This window comes from Mustela erminea, chromosome 2 (assembly GCF_009829155.1).
Source record: "Mustela erminea isolate mMusErm1 chromosome 2, mMusErm1.Pri, whole genome shotgun sequence".
Classification (NCBI taxonomy): domain Eukaryota; kingdom Metazoa; phylum Chordata; class Mammalia; order Carnivora; family Mustelidae; genus Mustela; species Mustela erminea.
The window spans coordinates 101964511-101984595 of NC_045615.1; the positions used below are offsets into that span (position 1 = coordinate 101964511).

General features: G+C 51.6%; 1 protein-coding gene across 6 annotated transcripts in view; it reads left to right on the forward strand.

Annotated features, from left to right (window-relative positions):
* The window catches only part of JAKMIP1 (janus kinase and microtubule interacting protein 1), a 129303-nt gene that overhangs the window by 74904 nt on the left and 34314 nt on the right, over positions 1 to 20085 (forward strand). For all 6 annotated transcript variants that reach the window (XM_032333786.1, XM_032333784.1, XM_032333787.1 and 3 more), the window contains 5 exons: positions 4177 to 4386; positions 5468 to 5587; positions 8657 to 8803; positions 9716 to 9856; positions 11569 to 11628. In XM_032333786.1, coding sequence (XP_032189677.1) covers positions 4177 to 4386; positions 5468 to 5587; positions 8657 to 8803; positions 9716 to 9856; positions 11569 to 11628 — 678 coding nt within the window. The remainder of the gene's footprint in view (positions 1 to 4176; positions 4387 to 5467; positions 5588 to 8656; positions 8804 to 9715; positions 9857 to 11568; positions 11629 to 20085) is intronic.

Consider the following 20085-nt stretch of genomic DNA (forward strand, 5'->3'; position numbering starts at 1 on the left):
CAGAACCTGGTCCTTACACAGCCCAGAGAAAGTCACCTTTCTGGCCCCTAATAAGGAAGAGCAGGAGGGCCTAGCTGTGTTGTCTCCAAGCTGTTTGACTCTGATTGGGTCACGAATAGGTCCTCAAGCCAGGTACTCTCAGGAGGCGGGACATGTGGGTGGTGTGAGCCAATCAGGGCCTGCCCTGGAAACTGGAATGGCTTTGGCCCCACCCCTCTGCTAAAGCCCTGTGCTGAGACCAGGAGCTGGGAGAAGGAATGGCTTCACACTGGGGGGGCTGCAGGTCAAGGAATCCCAACAGCAGCAATTGGTGGCCTCGTCAGGGTCCTGGAGGCTTAGGGTGGCTAAGAACTCAGCCTGGGGGCTGAACGTGACGTTGAAAAATGAAGAGCCTGTTATTGGCTGAGTGAGTTGGCAAGTCTCCTACCCTCGGGGCCCTCAGGACTTTGGCTGGGGAAATAGAACAGCCCAGTGGATGTTGACTCCAGAAGCCCTTCTGCATTGCCCATTTGTTCCTGGACATCATCTCTGATGGTGGGGACTATTTTCTAAGAACCTTTCCTAAGGTGATGGGTATAAGACCCTGCTCATATCCTGAAGTAAGTGGGGAAGAATTGGCACTTTTCTAGGTACAGAGTTTGGGATTCCAGAGGTGTCCTGCTTGACATGCTGTTGCTTTGTGTGGGAGCAGCTAGTGTAATGCATGGTGGGGGCTCCATTTCTGGGCTCCAAGGCAAAGCAAGAAGTGTGTGGCTCAGGGGCACCTGGATGGCTCAGGCAGCTAAGCGGCTTCTTCGGTTCAGGTCATGATCCCAGGGTCCTGGAAGCGAGCCGCACATCTGGCTCTCTGTTAGTGGGGAGCCTGCTTCTCCCTCTACCTCTGCCTGTTGCTTCCCCTGCTTGTGTGTTCTCTTTCTCTCTCAAGTAAAGAAATAAAATATTTTTTTAAAAAAAGAAGTACGTGGCCTGGATGCTGCAGGGGGCCCTACGTGTGAACTTGCAACCCCCCACCATTGGTGCCCATACTTCATTTTTTTCTGTTGGCACCAATGACTCTCGGATCTATGCAGTGTTGATTTGTTTATTATGTTTATTGGCTCCTCCCCCTCTAGAATAGAAGCTCTGAGGGCAGGGACTCTGCTCTGTTTTGGTCACAGAATTTCCCAGTACCAATTCACGGCACTCGGCTCAGTATTTGTCGCATTCATGAAAGCAGGGGAGTGGTTTACATGAATGAACTCCTTCCACATACTTCTTACTGCTTCTGGACTGGCATCAGTGGTGGCAAAAGGTCTTCTGCCTCCTTAAGGATTTTTCTCTCTAGCCAGAAGGTGCTTCTCCCCGCAGAGGGGAGCTCCTGGTGGGTCGCCACCAGGGGGAGCCGTGGGCACGTTCTGAGGCTGTTCCAGAAGCTGCACCTGGCAGGCCCTGGGCTGGAGCCAGGAGATGGTCACGTGGGGCTGGGGAGTGGAGGACACTTTCTTCTCTCAAAGAAAGGTGACTCAGAGAGTTTTCCGGAACTGTAGAACTTTGCTTGAAAACCTCCCAGTATTTTGAGAGTACTATTTGTCCCTTCTATAATCTCAGTCATGTTTGATCAGTGTTTAATGGTCTGCTGTCTAAATAAGATGGACTTATGTTCACCGGGAACTAACATAGATCAGTGGGGGCAGACAGCACGGATCACGGCTTATAATATCCCAGGCTCTGCACAAAAATCTAAATTTCCACAAGTGGACTAGGTAGGTTCTAGAAAGGTCTCCATGTCCCCACTTGACAGAGGCTGAAGCGGGTCTGACAGGTGGTTTCATCTGTGTGTCAGGAGGTCACACACTGTATGTGTGTGTGTGTTGGGGGGGCGTTTGAGCTCGCCTTGCCTGCTCCCCGGGGGTGGGGGCTCTTAACCAGCATTGTCTGCCCTGGTGGTCTGCATCTGGGTTCAAGGGCATTTGTGTTCTTCTCCTGTGATTTTCTTAACACATGGCCACAAATTTCATGGCTTAAACCTGTAGAAGCGAATTCATACAAAGTCTGGAGACCAGAAGTCAGAAAGCAAGGTGTGGGTAGGGCTGTGCCACTCTAGGGACTCCAGGGGAGTCTCCTTCCTGCCTCTCCCAGCTCCTGGGGCTCCCGGCACTCCAACCCTCTCTCCTCTGTCCTCACCTGGCCTCTTCCCTGTAGCTTCTTTTCTCGAGCCTGGACTCTCTTCTTCATACAAGTATGCTCATCGGTGAATTCAGGACCTACCCAGTTCATCCAGGATGATTTCCTCATTTTACTATCTTTAACCTAGTTATGTCTGCAAAGACCCTCTTTCCAAATGAGGTCCCAGTCACGGGAGTCTGAAGTAAGGTTGTGGGCATGTCTTTTTAGTGACCACCATTCAAACATCTACAGTATTCATTTATTTCCTCAATATCCTAATACCTAAGGGAGACAAAGTCTAGGAAGGACAGGTGCTACCATTTGTGGAGTCCTACTATGTGCCATCGGCTAACTCTCATCAGAGCTAGCTTCTACTGGATGCCTGTTCAGTGCCAGGCGCTTTCCCTGTGCTAGCATGTTTAATTTTCAAAACATCCCTAGTAGTTCTGTGCTGTTCTCAACCCCATTTCACAGATGAGAACACTGAGGTGAAGGAGGAAATCAGGGAACATGACTCAGGCAATGAGGCCGGGAAGTGGTGGGGTCAGGGCCGCCTAGTGACCCAGTTCCCCACCAGCCTGCTTGTCTCTTCTCCCCTTTTGGGTGGATGTTCCTATGTCCCTTTCTCTATGTGCAGGAAGGAGCTGAGGTGCAGAGAGGTTATGTTTTTTGGCTGAGGTCACATAGCCTGCCAGTGGGAGCTTAGTGTCTGGGCTGCAACTTCTTGCCCCAGACACCGGGCTTTTTCCAGTGTGCCAAGTTGTTGATCTGCACTGGCTGTAACTTGTAAGTTGTGTGATCAGAATACTAGGGTGTCACATTGCTTCCGGCTGCTGGGGCTGCAGGTGGTCCATGATATTCCCAGGCTCCCAGGCCCATCCCTACGGCTTCTGCCCTCTATCTCTACCCGGCCTTCTCCCTGGGTGTCCATGTGCCTCTTCTTCTCTTCTAAAGACAGTCATAATGGCCCGCCCTGCTCCAGAGTGACGTTCTCCTAACTGATTACATTTGCAACAACCCTTTTCCAAATGATGTCACCTTCTCAGGTTCTAGGAAGGACATGGATTTGGTGGTGGCGGGTGGGGTGGTGGTATGGAGGAATGACATCCCAGTATAGCACTCTTACTGGGGCAGTTTCCCAGCTGTTGGTTTTGTGTCGGGAATCAGTGCAAGTGTATGGCTTGGGGCCTAAACGTTCTCTTCTGTAAGCTTCTTTCTGCTTGGTGTCCTCCGGGGAATGTGGGATAAGAGCAGGCTGCGTGAACTGGGGCTCGCTTGGAGGTTGGCATGTGGAGAGGCTGAGATCCCATAGAGACCCCAGGAGACACATCAATTTGGATCTATGAATCTGGCGCCCCATGAGAAGTCAGGGCCTGGGGAACACGCTGGGGTGTCAGCAGCAGATGGGGGGGTTAAGGTCATAAGTGAGGACAGGGCTGCCTGGGAAAGAGGTACGGACTGGGGAGAGAGCCAATCCTTGGAAATCCCAGACACTGATGGCGGCCAGACAAGGTAAGTCTGTGAAGATAGAAACCATGCTCTCATGGCAGAGGGCTAGAGGGGTGGGAGAAGTTCATGGGCCCAATGCTGGTGAGGAAGATGGAGGACAGAAATTTGTCCTGTGGCTTTGGGGGCCAGGGGAGCATTGAAGAGCTTAGCAGGAGCTATTTTGGTGGAGGGGTGGGCCTGAGACCAGACAGGAGAGGCTTGGGGAGGGAGGGGCCTTGGGAGGGTGGAATCAGGATTTTATTTTCTTTCATGAAGGCGAGAAAGACAAGAACATAAATATTTCACAGGTAAGCGTCTAGTTGGACATATAGGCCACCGAACCCATAACTTCCTGGCTTCTCTGTGCTTAGGGGAGCAGGCCCGGGCCATGGGCTGTAGTCTCTCTGTGTCCTGAGTTTTCTGAGTTCGGCTGACCAAGGTTGGTGGTCCCGCTTAACTGTTTCCTGGGCCTCAGGCCAAAGAGGGAGAGATTTCCCTGGTCACAGGCCCATAGATTGATGGCTTGTTCTTTCTCTTTGGCAGATGGACGAGATCAGAGGGAAGGATCGTGTTATTCTGGCCTTGGAGAAGGAACTTGGGGTTCAGACGGGTCAGACTCAGAAGCTGCTTCTTCAAAAGGAGGCTTTGGATGAGCAGTTGGTTCAGGTCAAAGAGGCGGAACGGTACCACAGTAGCCCCAAGAGAGAGCTCCCGCCTGGGATAGGGGACATGGCAGAGCTCATGGGCGTCCAGGTGAGGAGGACAGCAGCAGGTGCGAGCAGTGGGGCCGCATGGCTGACCACCACCTGTCCTTCTTTCTGTGGGTCATTCTTCCGGTCACCTTGCCTGCTTGCCTCCCTTCCCCCTCCCTCCCTTACATCTGTCCATCCGTCCTGGCTCCTTCCCTCCCTAAATGGGCTGACATTCATCATGTGCCAGGCCCAGGCCTGGGGATATAGAGGTGAGCATCCGGCCGCTCATGCCTCCAGCCGTCTTGAACTCAGTGGACAAGAAGGAAATGAAGACATCAGTGCCATGTGGGCCATAGGAGTGCAGGAGGGGGCCCAGTGTTGAAGTCGGAGTCCTGCAAGATGGGTGGGGGCTTAGCCAGCAGAAAGGGCTTTGAGGGCAATAGCTTGGTGCTTAGCATGCACAGAGGAGGCTGAAGCAGTGTGCATGCACTCATTCACTCACTCATTCATTCCCGCACTCATTCCCTCAGTTTCACACATTCACTCACTCACTCACTCACTCACTCATTCACCCACTCACTCATTCATTCACTCACTCACTCCTTCACTCACTCAATCACTCTCTCACTCATTCACTCACTCACTCACTCACTCATTCATCCACCCACTCATTCACTCACTCATTCATTCACTCATTCTTTCATTCACTCATTCATTCAATCACCACATGGTTGAATGTCTGTCATGCATGCTCTGTGCAGATCCCATGTGAGATTCCAGCATCTCAGTGGTCGGCAAGATTGGCCCAGTGGGTCTTGAGGAATGTCCTAGCTCATTCATGATGGGTCTTTGTAAGAGAGGCACCGTGGACAGGGGCTCAGACGTGAAGGTGCCCAGAGACCACATTTGGCTGTGTGGGAGCCATTGGAGGACCTTGCAGTCTTGTCATCGGAGGTGAAGTCTTCCTGTGAGTCCCTGGTGGAGCCTGGGGTGCCCATCTGTGTGGCTCGACTTCAGGGAGCCACGCCTGACATTGGGCCTCCCGACAAGGAACTCTCTGTCACATCCCATGGGTTTTCTGGGAGCGCTTAGTGTCCTGTAAGCTTCCTCAAAGTACATTTGTATCTTGACAATTTTTTTAGGATCAACATATGGATGAGCGAGACGTGCGGCGATTCCAGCTAAAAATTGCTGAGCTGAACTCGGTGATACGGAAGCTGGAGGACAGAAATACCCTCCTGGCGGACGAAAGGAACGAACTGGTAATCAGCTTTACGAGATGCAGATGCTGTCTCGAGATGCAGATTGCTGCCTTGTAGGGCGCGAGGAAACCGCCCTGTGGCCGCAAAACCCGCCTTGAACACACAGTGTAGATGCCTCCCAGTTTTCTTTACTTTCTTTAAGTTTTCTTTACTTTCTCATTAATCTCAGATTAAAAAATCGAACACACACCCAGTAAAGAAAGCTGCAACTTGCCCTTTGTTTCTACAGGAATTTCTAAAAGATGTTTTTATTTATTTGACAGAGACAGAGTGAGAGAGGGAACACAAGTGGGGTGGTGGGAAAGGGAGAAGCAGACCCCCTCTGAGCAGGGGGCTTGGTCCAGGACCCTGGGATTATGACCTGAGCCAAAGACAGATGCGCAACGACTGAGCCACCCAGGCACCCCTGTTTCTACAGGAATTTATCCCAAGCAAATAGTCAGTGGGAGATGGAAGGGGTGTGGAGAGAGTGTTCACTGCACTGTTTATGGGAGACCGATCCAAAATGAAACAAACACCCAGTTGTTCAATACTCAAGTACTGGGCCACATAATTATGCACCATTTTTGTGGTGCACTGAGTGCCGTCCTTAGGGATGGCGATAGAGATCCTATTTATTGGCCTTGGAAATGGGCTTGCAGTAAATTAAACGACACGCAGGTTATAGAATAAAGATACATTGTCATCATGCTGGATGTTGGATGTTGTTTTAGGTGGTGTGATTATAGATCATTTTTAGTTTTTGCATCTCTGTTTACTTTCTTTTGCATAAAAGTTCATGGATTTCTAATTTTAAAAATAATGAACGGGGACTTCAGGTTAAAAAAATCTAGTAAGAAGAGCGATTTCTTGAATATGTGTTAAGTTTGCTGGATAAACAGCTAATGAATTTTTATGTAATGAGAGTTGGTACATAAACCTCTGGATGCCTCATCATATTCCTCTTGATTCTAAATTTTATTATGAAAGTAAGTCATCCTATTTGAAAAACACGGGAAATGAACAGTGTTAAGAAATGTCACCTTTTTGCAATTTCTAAAAAATCAAATATAATTTTAAAATTTTTAAATATTTATTTATTTGTCTCAGAGAGAGAGAGAGCACAAGCAGGGGGAGCAGCAGGGAGAGGGAGAAGCAGGTTCTCTCCTGAGCAAGGAGCCCGAGTGGGGCTGGATCCTAGAACCCCGAGATCACGGTCTGAGCCGAAGGCAGACAGACACTTAACCAACTGAGCCACCCAGACACCTCAACCTTTTCACAATTTTAACAGAATCAAGATTAATTCGTTTCCTTCAAGTATTTTTAAAGGCATATTTTCAAAAGATTTTATTTATTTGACAGAGATTACAAGTAGGTAGAGAGAAAGAGGGAAGCAGGCTCTCTGCTAAGCAGAGAGCCCGATGTGGGGCTCCATCCCAGGATCCTGAGATCATGACCTGAGCCGAAGGCAGAGATCTAACTCAGGCACCCCTAAAGGCATATTTTTAAAATGGGTTTAATAAGACCGTACGTCTAGTATTAGATGTACACTTTCCAGTTAAGCATTCATGAACTTTGCACACTGTAGAACAGTTTACTAAGAAGATTAGAAACAGATGGAGCTTCCTTGAAACAATTCGGAGCACCCTGAAGTGCATAAAGCAGAAACTGGCCAGCTAGCCAGTCCCTTGATCTTAAAATCATGAAATAAGGACTCTTAGCTCTCTGAGGTGGTTCTTACGTGGTTTTCATGCTCACGTAAACATACCGACATCCACCACAGGAGTTTCTGCGGTTGTTTTGCGGTTACAAATGGGATATTTCCCCTCAGTATTATTGTTCTGCAACTTGCTTTATGGATTACAGCCCTGCCCATCGGGATTGCGAGGTTGTTCAGGTTCTTTTGCATGGAGTAGATTTCCAGAAGTAGAACCTATGGGTCAAAGTCCGTTTTGTATTTGAGTGGATGCCCCCCAACTGTTTAATCTTTCTTATAGCCTGGTCCCCCAAATCCGGGATCTGGGGTAAGTGCCTGTGCTTGACTCTTGGTACCAGCCAGCACATTCTGTATGGTCAGGAGTACAGCACCCCAGCTCCTTGAGGTCAGGTTCTCTGTCTGTGAGATGAAGATGGGGCCCCCTCCTCGGGTTGTGGGGAGGGTTGAATAAGCCTGGCAAGGCTTACCACAGTGTGTTCTAGAAGGCAGAGCTGACCATAGAGTGCTCATGCTTTGAAGCCCTTGAGGGCCAGGGGTAGAAACTCAATGACAGAGCTCTCCAGCTCCCTAAACCATGCCTCACTATGCCTGCTCTTCCTTTGCGCATCACCCCACTTTCTCTGTTCCCACTGCACTGAGCAAGCTGTGTTCTTGTCTGCTTGGAACATCTGGGCATGCAGTTTCCCCGCCCGGAACATCTGTCTGCCCTTGTCTCACAGTGTTCGTACCTCCTCTACTGTCTTTGCCCTCCTCTTCCATTCACTGGAAGGCCACCCTGTTGTGTCATCCCTTTGACCCAGCCCCAGCCCCAAGAGGGGCTCCCCCCATGCCTGTTGGACAAAAAAGACTGGAAGGACACCCTGCTGGTTGTCAGGATTCAGGGAGCACCTCCAGGACTGATCCCACCTTACGAATCTTTCTATCTCCAGCACGGAGTCTGGCAATGAGGGGGGCCAGGCCTTCCCTCTCATCTGAAGAGGGCCAGAGCTCTCTGCTGGGTCTGTACTTAGGAAGCAATGCTGGCCAGGAGGAGCTAGGTCACTGGATTGCCCTCTGTGCGTGTGATCCTGACCTCTGGGGACTAGTGGACAGGGGGCCCCACGGCAGATCTGTGGGCCTCCCCGTGTTGGGCTGTAACCTCCTTCTCCTGCCTCACCCAGAGCCCTCTGAGCCTCAGGTTGGATACTATGTTTGGAAGCCAGGTGTCTGTGGGGTCTTCTCAGGTTTTGTGCCATCCAGGAAATGTGGTCCTAAGGGTGGCAGCTCCGGTCCCAAGGAAGGCCCAGCCTGGATCTCTGCTAGCCTCCGTACTGTGACCTCAGCGCTTTGATGGGTCTTAAAGCCAGCGGCCTTCTGTGTCTTTCTGTCCATAGCTGAAACGCTCCCGGGAGACCGAGGTCCAGCTGAAGCCCCTTGTGGAGAAGAACAAGCGAATGAACAAGAAGAATGAGGATTTGCTGCAGAGCATCCAGAGGATGGAGGAAAAAATCAAGAACCTCACAAGGGAGAACGTGGAAATGGTGAGCCATTGGCCACCTGGGACCGCCAGCTCCAAGTTCTGGTCTCCATCTGGGAGTCTCTAGCCCCTGACCTTCACAGTCCTTGTTCTCCCCGCAGCCCCCGCCTCCTCCCGTAAGCTTGTGAGGGGTCTCAGTCCACGCCCATCCCCGCTGCTCCAGCTTCTCTGGGACCTGCTGTGCTGTGGGCTCTGTGCCCAGAGGGAAGACGCCAGGCAGCGCCTGGCAGCTGGGGCTGTGCCTGTGCTCTGCTGTCTGATGCCACCGGGGCCTTGGAGGCACCCCCTCATTGCTCCTGCAACTGAGTGCCTTCATCCAGAAAGTGGGGTGGCAACACCAGCATTGGGGATTTTCTGGAGGATGGAGTGGTGGCAAAGAAAGGCCTCCCAACCCACTTGGCTCTTGAGCACACTTACTGGGGGAAAGCCATGGCCATTTCTGCTCCAAGCACTTTCTTTGCATAAGGGATTTGCATTCTTCCCAAGGAGAGGGGTTCGTTTTTGTGATCAGGGCTGTGTCTTGCGTTTGAGGGACTGTGGAAGGGCCTGAGGCTCATTGTCCAAGTTAGGGTCAGTCACCCCTATTATAGCAACAAGACTGAGGCTCCGCGGGGTGCAAGGTCCAGGTGCCAGGGTGCGTGATGACGGGTGGCGTGCTTGCCTCACCAGCATCCTTGTCCAGCATCCAGGGCTCCCTTTGGGCAACTACCTCCCACCCCCGTGCCTGGCCAGCCCTTTCTCTGAGCCGTGCCCAGGTTGGCTTCTGTTCTGTATCCATGGCTTCCTCCAGCCTGGGGACTGGCTGGCCGTCATCCCCCCTTGTGTCCCATATCCCCGAGCTCACACCATGTATCCCCCAGCTGGCAAAGCTGTCCACGGAGAACCCCCCCGCGATGCTCTCTCCCTCTGGCTGCAGAAAGAAAAGCTGTCCGCCCAGGCGTCTCTGAAGCGACACACTTCCTTGAACGACCTCAGCCTGACCAGGGACGAGCAGGAGATCGAGTTCCTGCGGCTGCAGGTGTTGGAGCAGCAACACGTCATCGACGACCTCTCACTGGTAAGGCTGCTGTCCACAGGGGCCCTCGGTGTGGCGCCAAATGACACTGTGCCAGGATTGGCGAGGAGGCTCAGGGCGGGGTGACTAACGTGGGCGGGGCCTCAATGAGCCCACCCACCGCCTGCGCCCCTCCCTGCTTTATTCCCCCAGGAAGCAGCCTAGAACTCTGTGCAAGCTGGGCACAGTTTCCATGGCTACTCTTTTTCCCAACCTTCTCCCTGATTTGCTGTCGTTAAGAGGCAGCATCAGTTTGGAGAATGAATCTTCCAGCCTCTACAGAGTGGGCACAATTTGTCCCTAAGAAGTCTTTTTTTTTTTTCTTTTTTTTTTTAGCTGTTGTCACAGACCATGAACTTGAAAGCCCGCACCTTTTAATCAGGCTAGAATTTGAAGGGCTTGCTAGGACTCTGTGTGTATATAAGATTCAAGGGAGATGAGTATGTCTTAGTAGGTGGAGTGTTACCCCCAGCTGTCTGTGAAAGGAGCTTAGGCACCATAAGGGAGAATTTGTAGTAATTTGTAGCATTCTGTAGTGGTTTGGAAGATTCATTCTTCAACTTGTAGTAAGCTTCTGTTGGATCTTAGAAGCAAAGTGTGTTCTCACTGCCCAAGAGGGAATGTGGTGGTTCCATTCATGGGTCTTCAAAGTATAGACAAACCAGTGATCAAAGTTCTAGAAAAAGCTTTGACCATAATTGTCAAGGTCACCTTGCTGGTTTCTCGTCTTCTGTTTCAACACCTTCCCTCCTTCCTTACAGCCACTAATCCGCTCTGCCCCATCCTCCATCCCTCTCCACCACCGTACTCCCGTCTTTCCCTCCTCCTGACATCCCTTCTTCCTTCCTTCCATCCGTCCGTCTGTCCGCCCATCCACCTACCTTCCTGTCCTCCCCTCCTTTCTTCCCTCCATCTAGCCTGTCATCTTTCTTCGTTACACAAAGACTTGATACAGCGTAAGATAAAAACACACTTTCAATAAAATGAGGATAGATTGGAAAGAGGAAGAATAAACCAATGAGACTAGAAGGCATACAGACCGTCACATCCATTGAGACGGGGAGGTACAAATAGGTAGACCATAGGGTTTGGAACCAAGCAACAGGTTTGTCTCTGGGGTTCCTGGCAGCCCAGGGATAAAGTGGAGCTTGTTTCGGAGGGAGCGATGTCCTGGTTTTGCCTGGGATAGAAGGCTGCCGCACCTTCTAGTACTATGAGAACGCCATGCCTACTGATGGCAGCTGCCAGGCAGCCACAGGCTCCACTCTGCGTGGTAGGTTCTAGCCTTGCAGAGCAAAGGAAGAACCTCAGGTCAGAGGAATGAAGTGTGTCACCTGGTCTAGAGGAGCCCCCTGAGGATTTGGTCCCAGCTCAGTCTGAGTTTGCAACCACATGCTACTTCATTCTGGGCTGCAGACCTCACGAGTCCATGCTGCCCAGTGCTTTGCAGCTTCCAGCCCCCAAAGCACACAGTCTGGGGCTTTCAGGATTGGCAAACTTGGGGATTTTTCTCAAGAGAGTCCCAGTCTTGTTAGGGACCTGAATAAGCAGGGTGGTCCTGTAGCTTGCGTTCAGGGAAGTGGTCGTCATGCGGGGGCACAGAACTTGGACTGACCCATGCCTGAGGTGGACAGGCCGGTGCAGGGTGAGGGCCAGTGGGTTGGCTGGTGTGACATGAGCTGGCTGCAAATGCCAACATGTGTGTCCCCTTCCAGGAGAGGGAACGGCTCTTGCGCTCCAAAAGACATCGTGGGAAAAGTCTGAAGCCCCCCAAGGTAAGCCCACAGTGGTGCAGGTGTCCTTGCAGCCCTGCCCGGGACAGGATTGGGGGAAATGCAAGCAATCCATAGGGGATTGCTTTGTCTCTGCGTGTCTGAGGGGGAGAAAGCTGTTATGGTGTCTCTCAAAGCGACATTGGTTATGGCCATGGGCCAGCACCTGTAATTTATTCATGGAAAACTTACCGAAGGATTCTCTACGTGGGCCTCTGGGGCGGCTCTCTCCAAATTAAAAGCATAAATACTTAGACCTTTTGAAGGATTTAAAGGGCACTCAGGCTTGGTTTGTAATGTTTTATATCCTGTTCTGACAAAGTCAGGAGCTTTGGGATTTTGCTGGAATAACGCAGAACTATGTTCTCTTTGGAAAATGTGGTCTTATAGAGACAGTGCCCAAACATCCTGGCAGAGAGAACACAGCTGGCCTGGGAACATTCAGACACCACAGGGAACAGGCTGGAATGAAAAGAGCAAATTGGGGCAGATGTTAAAAAAAAAAAAAAAACCCAGTTTGCATTTAAACCTTTGAACATTTTTTCACTGCCACCAAAATGTGGATCTGTTCTCCTTTCTATGGAGGCCCCTCCCAGTTTATCTTCTGATCGAGATGCGGTTCTGGAAAAACTTGTGCAAGGGAAACAGCAGTGCCGATGTGCTACCCTACAACCCTTTATGCGAAGCCTTCCTGTCAGGGTGGCAGTAGGGAGTGCTGGGGCCTGTGGCAAACTGAGCCCCTAGAACCAGGTAGTATCACATATTCCAGGGGTTTGAGAGAAGTGGGGACTCTTTGTGTTAGTTTTCTGGGGCAGCTGTACAAAATACCCCAACCTGGGTGATGGAGAACAATACAAGTTTCGGGATCTGAAGGTCCAAAGTCAAGGTGTGGGCAGGGTGGTGCCGCCTCTGAAACCTGCAGGGGAATCCTTCCTCGGCTCGTTTAGCTTCTCTCTTCAGTGTTCCTGGTCTTGCAGCTTCCTGACCCCAGCCTCTGCTCTTGTGGTCAGAACCCGTCATCCCTGTGCATCCCATGGCTGTCTTCTTGTAAGGACACCAGCTAGTTCACAGTCGTCTGGGATCAGGGGCCCACCCTGCACCCTGCCCACCTCATGTTAATGGAGTACTAAGGGTAGGGCTTCAACAGGTCTTTCTTGGAGGGGGGACCCAATTCACCCCAAAGCACCTCATTTATATAAAATTGAAGGATTTTAAATGTTGGCATAATTGTTCATAGAACACTCCATGGCCCCAATCAAATCTATCTGCAGGCTGAGCTTGGACTTGGTCACTTGACTGAGGGGTGACGTACGCTCCAGTTCACTTCATTGTCACAGCAACCCCCTGAGCTTGGCGCTGTATATCCATTTGACGGTTATAGGAAGCACATGGTATATAGCATAGAAATAGCTCAAAGTGAATTGGCAAGGCACGGGTTCAAGCTCAAGTCTGGGCTCCAAAAGCTTGCACCACCAAGTCAAGCAGGATGAAGGGCATTTTAAGGCAAAACCCCACAACACACCCACCCCCGGAGCCCTGGTGTCCCCTCTTTTTCTTAGTAACATAGTTGTAACTGCAGAATCCACTTTGCTTTCTGGGTTTTTTGTTGTTGTTGTTTTGTTTTGTTTTGCTTTGCTTTTTTGTCCTTAATATTGTACCACAATGCATGCACCCGTGTTAGGACCCCGTCATCATAAATACAGATTTTTATGACTACATAATTCATTGAGTAGATGGGCCATAAATTTGTTTGCTGTTCTGGGTTGGGCCCATTATTAGCTTTCAGCCCCTTGTGGCTCTAAGGGCTGTTGCAGCGAGTGAGTGTGTTAATGCCTGTGTAGACAGCTTTATGGGGCAGGTCTGTCATCCCTGCGTGCTGCCCGTTCCATGAAGTGACTGGACGTTCTGCTTCTGCAGATGCCACCACAGTGGCCTCCTTTGGTCCAGGAGGCTGTGTCCAGGGTCTGGATGGTCCCCCAGGGTTAGATTTCCAGAAGGTGGGCTATGTATCACAGGGTGTGAAGGCTTTGGGGGAGCATGTGGGACCCCCCGTGCTCTCTGAAAGACACGCAACATTTTGCCCAGCTGCTGGTAACGTGTGTGAATGCCATGGTCACTGTGGGCAAGTTGCAAAAACAGCAGTCTAAAGGCCTCCAGCTTGAGGAGGAACGGGATGTGCTGTGGCATTTGACTCCTCATGAAGCTCCTACGTAGGGTTTTTGGGAACCCCACTATTGAGTCCCGACTCAGTTTTTCAAGCCTATATCAGAATTCGTGGAGTAAGTAAGGATTCTGTTTCTCCTTTTCCCAATTTCTGAATGTGTTTGTGGGAAGAGAACTCTAAAAGGGCCTAGAATAGACTTGGGGTTTGCTAGGCTTGCATGGACACGGTTGAGGGGGGCCAGAGCTGTGTCCCACCTGCTGTGCCCCCCCCACTGTCTCGGCCCAGAGTAGGTGTCCCCAGATAGCTGTTAATTGTATAAGCACATTGCTTTGACTGGCCAAGTGCGTTTGCACAGCCCTGGGTCATCTCCAGGGATGGGGATGTTCGGTCACTAATTGAAATAGATCACTGCCACTAGAAGACGGAGTTTGGGAGCCTCCATGGGAATTTTCCTGAGCTAGTTCACAGTCATTTCCACTTATTGTTTCTATGATCCACAAGCCTTTTTTCTTTTTTTCTCCAGATTTAGGGGAGAGCAGTTTCCCCAACACATTCCTACTTTCTCCTGGCATCGTCCGGGACCAGATTGGGACCTGAGCTCCCAGGGCTCTCTCTCAGGCCTGGACAGCTTCTCTGTCTTCCTTCCCACAGGCTGCTAGGGTTCAGGAGTTACTATTTCCCCTCAAACACCTCCATCAAGCTCTGTCTGTTTGTAAAGCGGTCTTTATCACACTTGGTCTGAGCCTTTGCTTGGCCCAAATTTTTGTGCCAGAATTTTCTGGAAGAACCTGGACTCTGAATTTCCCTCCACACCCACACTCCAGTGGTGATAGTAGAGCTGTTATGCCCTGATGTGATGTCCCCAGGGGGACCTTCACACTCAGAGGGTCGCTGACCCCGTCTCATCATGCTCCTGGGGACAGGATAAGTGTGGGCATCTCTGCCCCAGGACACTGCTAGTTCAGTCGCCTACAGGAAGTAGCAGGAGAACTCTGAGCGAGGGGTTCCCCAGGCCCCATGTGGGGAGGCCAGGCTCTCTGCAGGAGGGCTGGGAGCATAGATGAACCTGACTGAAATCCTGCCTGGGTGGGGACGGTGAGCTTGCTGTCTGAAATCTTGTTGCCCAGCATCATGGAGTCATGTCTTGGTAGAGAGCCAAGCATGCAAGCACAGCTAAGGTCATGCATGGTTGACAGGTTGACATGCATGTCAGCATGGTTGACTCACGCGCCCTGGTTTGAGCAGGGATGGATCTGGGGAGAGGTGGAGACGCTGTAGCCTGGCAACCACATGGAAGACTGGTCCGGCTCCTGGCCGTATGGCATTGACCTTGGGGAGCTGTGATCATCCCATCCAGGAGACCAAACAGAGCGCCTGGGTCAGGGATCCACAAATTATTATTTGTCCTTCTCCCTTCTCCTTACATCAGTAGCTTTCCTTTGGTGGGTGCATTGACTTCAGATAACCAGGCCCTGCTCTTCATGTCCCTGGTTCTCATTTGTGTCACCTTAAAAGGGAAACTGTCTCAGGTCACAGTGAGGTGAGCTCTCCATGCCCTTTGGATGGTAGCCATCCTTCGCAAGAGACTGGAAGATAGCTGAGAAACATCAGAGTGCCACGGGCAGAACTGCCCTTCTCTGAGCCCAAGTGTCAGTACGGTGGGCCCTTTGTCCCTGAATGGCCCCTGGGGCTGGTGTCACCAGGAAGCAGCTGAGGCCTGAGCTGAGACCTTCTGGCGGATCTCAGCTGGAGGGTCACTCACCATCGCCCTGCATACTTTCTCATCAGACACTTGGGGCCTATCCAGACTTGACCTTGTGTCCCTCCAGGCAAAGCTTACCACTCTGTGGTGGGAGCTGCGTTGGAACAGAAGCCGGGATGCACCACCTTCTGTGGCTGGGGTTCCTGGGCACTTGTCGTCATGGGCCACGCTTTCCATTTCTAAGTAGCAGAGGAATCCTCTGCTCTTCTGCAGGGTTGTTTCCACTCAGCTTTGTTCCTGGGCTGCCGTTTCCCACAGTTCTGTTCCCAGCCGGACTCTGAGCAAACTTAACAGCTTGCAGATAGCATGGTTTCTAGGCTTCTCTCCCCTTCCCTCATTGCCAAGGTTCTTTCTATTGAGTGTGTCAAAAAACTCAGTCATTTCAGAAAGGAAAGGAATTTATGTAGCTAAGAAGTCTAGAGGTAGCTGGTTTCAGGCACAGCTGGATCCAGATGCTTACCCAAAATTGCCTGGAGCCTGTCTCTCTCCCCCTTTCTACTCTGCTTTCCCCTGGGCTGGCCTCTTTCTCAGGTGGGCTTCCCCATGTGATGCCTGAATCAGCTTCAGCAGCTGTAGGCTGTAAGCCGGTGTTATACCTGCCTAGCAACTTCAGAGGTGGGAGGACATCTCTCTTCGGTGGCTCCAGCAAGAGTCCCAGGGCTGTGCTCCTTGGCTCAGTCTGGTTACGGGCTCATCCCTGAACCAGTCCCGATTCTGCCTGGGTGGTATGTGTTGGGAACAGCTCATTTGGAAACATGAATGAAAGGCTTAGTAGATGCTAAGATGTGGTTACATAGCTCATATCATGGATATTTTGGAAGGAGCAGTGTCCAGCATCATTACAGTTGAAATATACATATGAACCTGATTGTCTACACTTTTCTTTTTGTGATTGTCCTTTGCCTTTTCATACGGCTTGACTATCTTTCCAAGTACAGCAGTTTTCCTTTTTAATAGGATTATCTATCCCTTTTCTCCGACACACGGGATTTTACTTTGGCTGCTTTGCTGAGAGAAGCTTCTCCAAGAAATGTAGGCTCCCGTGGCTGCCCCAGGTGGGGATCCCGGTTTGGTCAGTCTGTACAAATAGCTGAAGGACAGACTGCTGAGAGCCCCTGAGTCCAGGTAGTCTGGGGTGCATGTGGGGTGCTCGGGGGATGAGCAGAGAACTTGCCCAAGTGCACGCAGTGGCGGATGTGCCCCCTGGGTTTTGGCTCTGGTCCGGAAGAAAACTCTCTCTGAGTCACCGTTGCTAGTGCTCTTCCCAGGGGCCTAACGATCACCCAGGGGCCTGAGGCTTGTGGAAGGGCAGCACCAGGAGGGCAGCCCCCAGGGAATGACCCAGTGGGGAAGCTGTCCTGGGTGATGATGACAGTGCCAGCCGGGGCCCTGGAAACCGGCCGCTCTCAGGCCCCAGATCTCGAGCTGGCAGCATGGCCCTCGGAGGCTGATCCTAGAGCTCCGGGTGTGGGGAGAATGTTCCAGGGGAGAAGCTGTGCTTCCCCCTAACACTGGAGACACGCCCGGTAGCAGGTGCCAGAGAGGCTGCTCTGAGCCCACCGGGCGCACACGCACTAGCGGGCTCTGCTTCCACGCCCGGTGATGGAATACATCCTCTTTGTGCTGTACTTCTCCTTCTTTCTCTGTCTCTGTACCCTGGTGTGCTTGTACTTCTCCGGCTGCCAAGAGATGACCTACAAGCACGAAGGTAAGCGGCTAGCTCTAGGCAACTGTTGGAGGTTCTGGGAAAGGACATGTCAGGGAGACCCTACCCGAGCTAGCAGCTTTCGGAAGGGACATGGGGAGGTGGGAGTGAGGGGGTTTGGGAGCTGTGGTCCATGCAGGGTGGTTTATTTTGGAAGCACCTGTCTTCCCCTCGGTGCCTTTCCATCTGCTGAGAAGGAGCACCTCTGTACATTCACAGGGTAAATGGAGCAGACATGTTTGTTTTTCAATTTTGCCCCAGCTGCCTTTCAAAAAATTGGGCTGGTTTATAAAAAGGAGTGGGGAAGGCAGGACTCTGCGGGGTAAAGAAGACGGAAATCTGGAGGCGCAAGCCCCCAGATGTGTGTGGCCAGGAGCCGAGGTTTTTCCTGGGAAATAAATGCCCAGGGAATCTGAGAAAAGTGGACAATTCAGGAAACCTGACAGGTGCCCCAGGGCGTGACTCTCTCCGAGAGAGCCGAGAGTTCGAGTGTTTTCTAGGTGATTCTGTCCTTCCTATTTCACGGGGATTTTGAAGATGTGTTGTCAGCCCATATTTTGGTTGCAAATGCTTTTCACTTTAAGCATGAAAATGTCTTTTTCTATCTTGCTTTTATTCACAAAGGCGTACATATCTGTGGTATATCTCAGCTTCCCGGATAATACTATCCCTTTAAAACACACTAACCCTTCAAGGAAACAAATTAACCCAACCCACATGTTGTACAAGGTTGGGGGGTTCTTAAGCTGCTCGCTGCCACTGGAGGAGTTGTGTGAGCCCAGAGTTCTATGGATTCACGTCCCGTTGGGCGAGGGACAGAAAAGGAGTGACCTTTTGTGCTAGATGCCCCATCAGTGCTATGTCCCGCCTTCTGCCCTGAAGCACACTTCCCTGGAGCCTTGGTCTCTGAGGCCACACTGGACTTCAGGGAGCTCCACTTGGGTCTGGGGATGGGCTGTCGGCAAAGGCAGCTCTCCTTTAATGCACATCTGCAACATCTGTCGTGAATGCCCATGTTACGGCTCAGAGAGGGAAGACCCAGTGAACAATCCCTGAGGTTTCTAGAAGCGGACTGTCCTGAACACCGAGTCATTAGCCACCTGGATGGTCCAGGAAGCTCACAGGGGGTGTCTTGTCCTGACGGTTTGGAGACAGCATGGCGAGAGGGTTCCTGGAGCCCCATCCGTGTGCGTCACGCCTGGCTGCCGGCCGACAGCGCAGCAAGTGCAGTCCTGTCCCCAGACGCCTCGCAATTAGCAGTGTTTACAAGAAATGAGGTTGGGTGAATGGCTGCCCAGAAAAGTGAGGAGTCTGGAGCTCTGGGAGGTGAGTTCCATGTCTGCAGAAGAGCTCTGAGTGTCGCGGACCTGTCACTCCCGAAGCTGCCGTCGTCACCATCAGGACACCATGGCCACTCACTGCTCTCTGGAAAACATCTGGAGAGTTTTCCATACCTGAATCCAAGGGAGGTTTCTCCTCTGGGGAGGAGATTGGGGTATATTTGACTGTCTCCAGCCTCTACTTGGAGACAAGAAATCATTTGATACTGATGGAGCCCAGTAGGTCGACACGGTTCTACCTGGTAAACTTACCCAGGGTGTGGGACCAGGTGTTTGCCCAGCTGGTGCTGGCTGTGTGAACGAGGGGAAGGGCTGTCACGTGCAAGCCGAAAACTCTTTGTGGGCCGAGTTAGTTCAGCTTCGAGTTCACGAACAAAGCCTCGTTCATGATTATGCATTTGAGAACCAATGTTGACTGAATATGCTCGGCTCTGGGCCAACGTGGGGAATACAGAACCCCAGATCTCAGCCCTCATGAGCAAACTGCTGTCCTCGTGGGTGTCTCCAGCAAAACCTCTCCAGAAACTCGAGCTGTGCAAGAGGACAGAGCAGTCCCTCTGTCTCCCTCTCCCTTCCGGATGGCTAGATTATTTCTTAATTACGTTTTTAATCATGGTCGCAGACACATTTCTCTTACATGTGGGCACCCAAGAGCGCAGACATATACCAGCTTCAACAAGCAGAGTGTGGGGGGGTACCCTCAATGTGCAGGGTGAGCCCTGATCTTTCTGTGGGTTGAGGAGTGGGGAGGGGACTGGGAGGAGCCAGGTTCTGGATGAACCAGGGGGAGCCTGGGGCTTGACTCTGGATTTAGTTACGGTGCTGTCCTCATGGTCATGAAAAGCATTCGTCGATTGTAAACCCAAATAAAAATCCTTCTCAGCGGCTATTTTGGAAGGGAAGAAAGCCAATGTTCCTAAAACACGGGAAGTTGATCTGGTGATTGTCGGTTTGTGTCTGCCGTCCCCAAGGGACTGAAGCTCCTTGTGGTGGAGAGCATGTGTGGTCTTAATCATGTTGTGTTCCCCCGGGCCCCATCCAGTGCCTGACCCATAGAAGGTGCTCAGTCGGGCGTTTGCTGAACGAATGCCGGAATGTATGCGTGAAGGCTGAATGAAGCTCCATATCTCATGGTATTTGGGGCGGGAGAAGTGCTGGGTAGGCAAACCAGGAAGCCAGGGCATGGAGTGTTCAGACTGCCTCTGACTCTGACTGATTGGTGCACGAGGGTCCCTCCTTAGTAGGACACACATGCTGCCCACCGAGGGGCAGCACACCGGATACGGTGCATGCATGACCTTGCTCTCAGGTGACGTGGGGGGTTCTCCGTCTGTCTGATGGAGAAGGATGCTGGTGCTCAGAGGTGCTAAGTGACTGCAGAAGGAGCCAGGGTCAGGCCAGCGTGCTCTGCTGCGGCCCCTCCCCCTTCCACCACCTTTCGTCACTTCCTCTCCCACCCAGTCCATCAGGAACCCCACTGGCTGCCTCT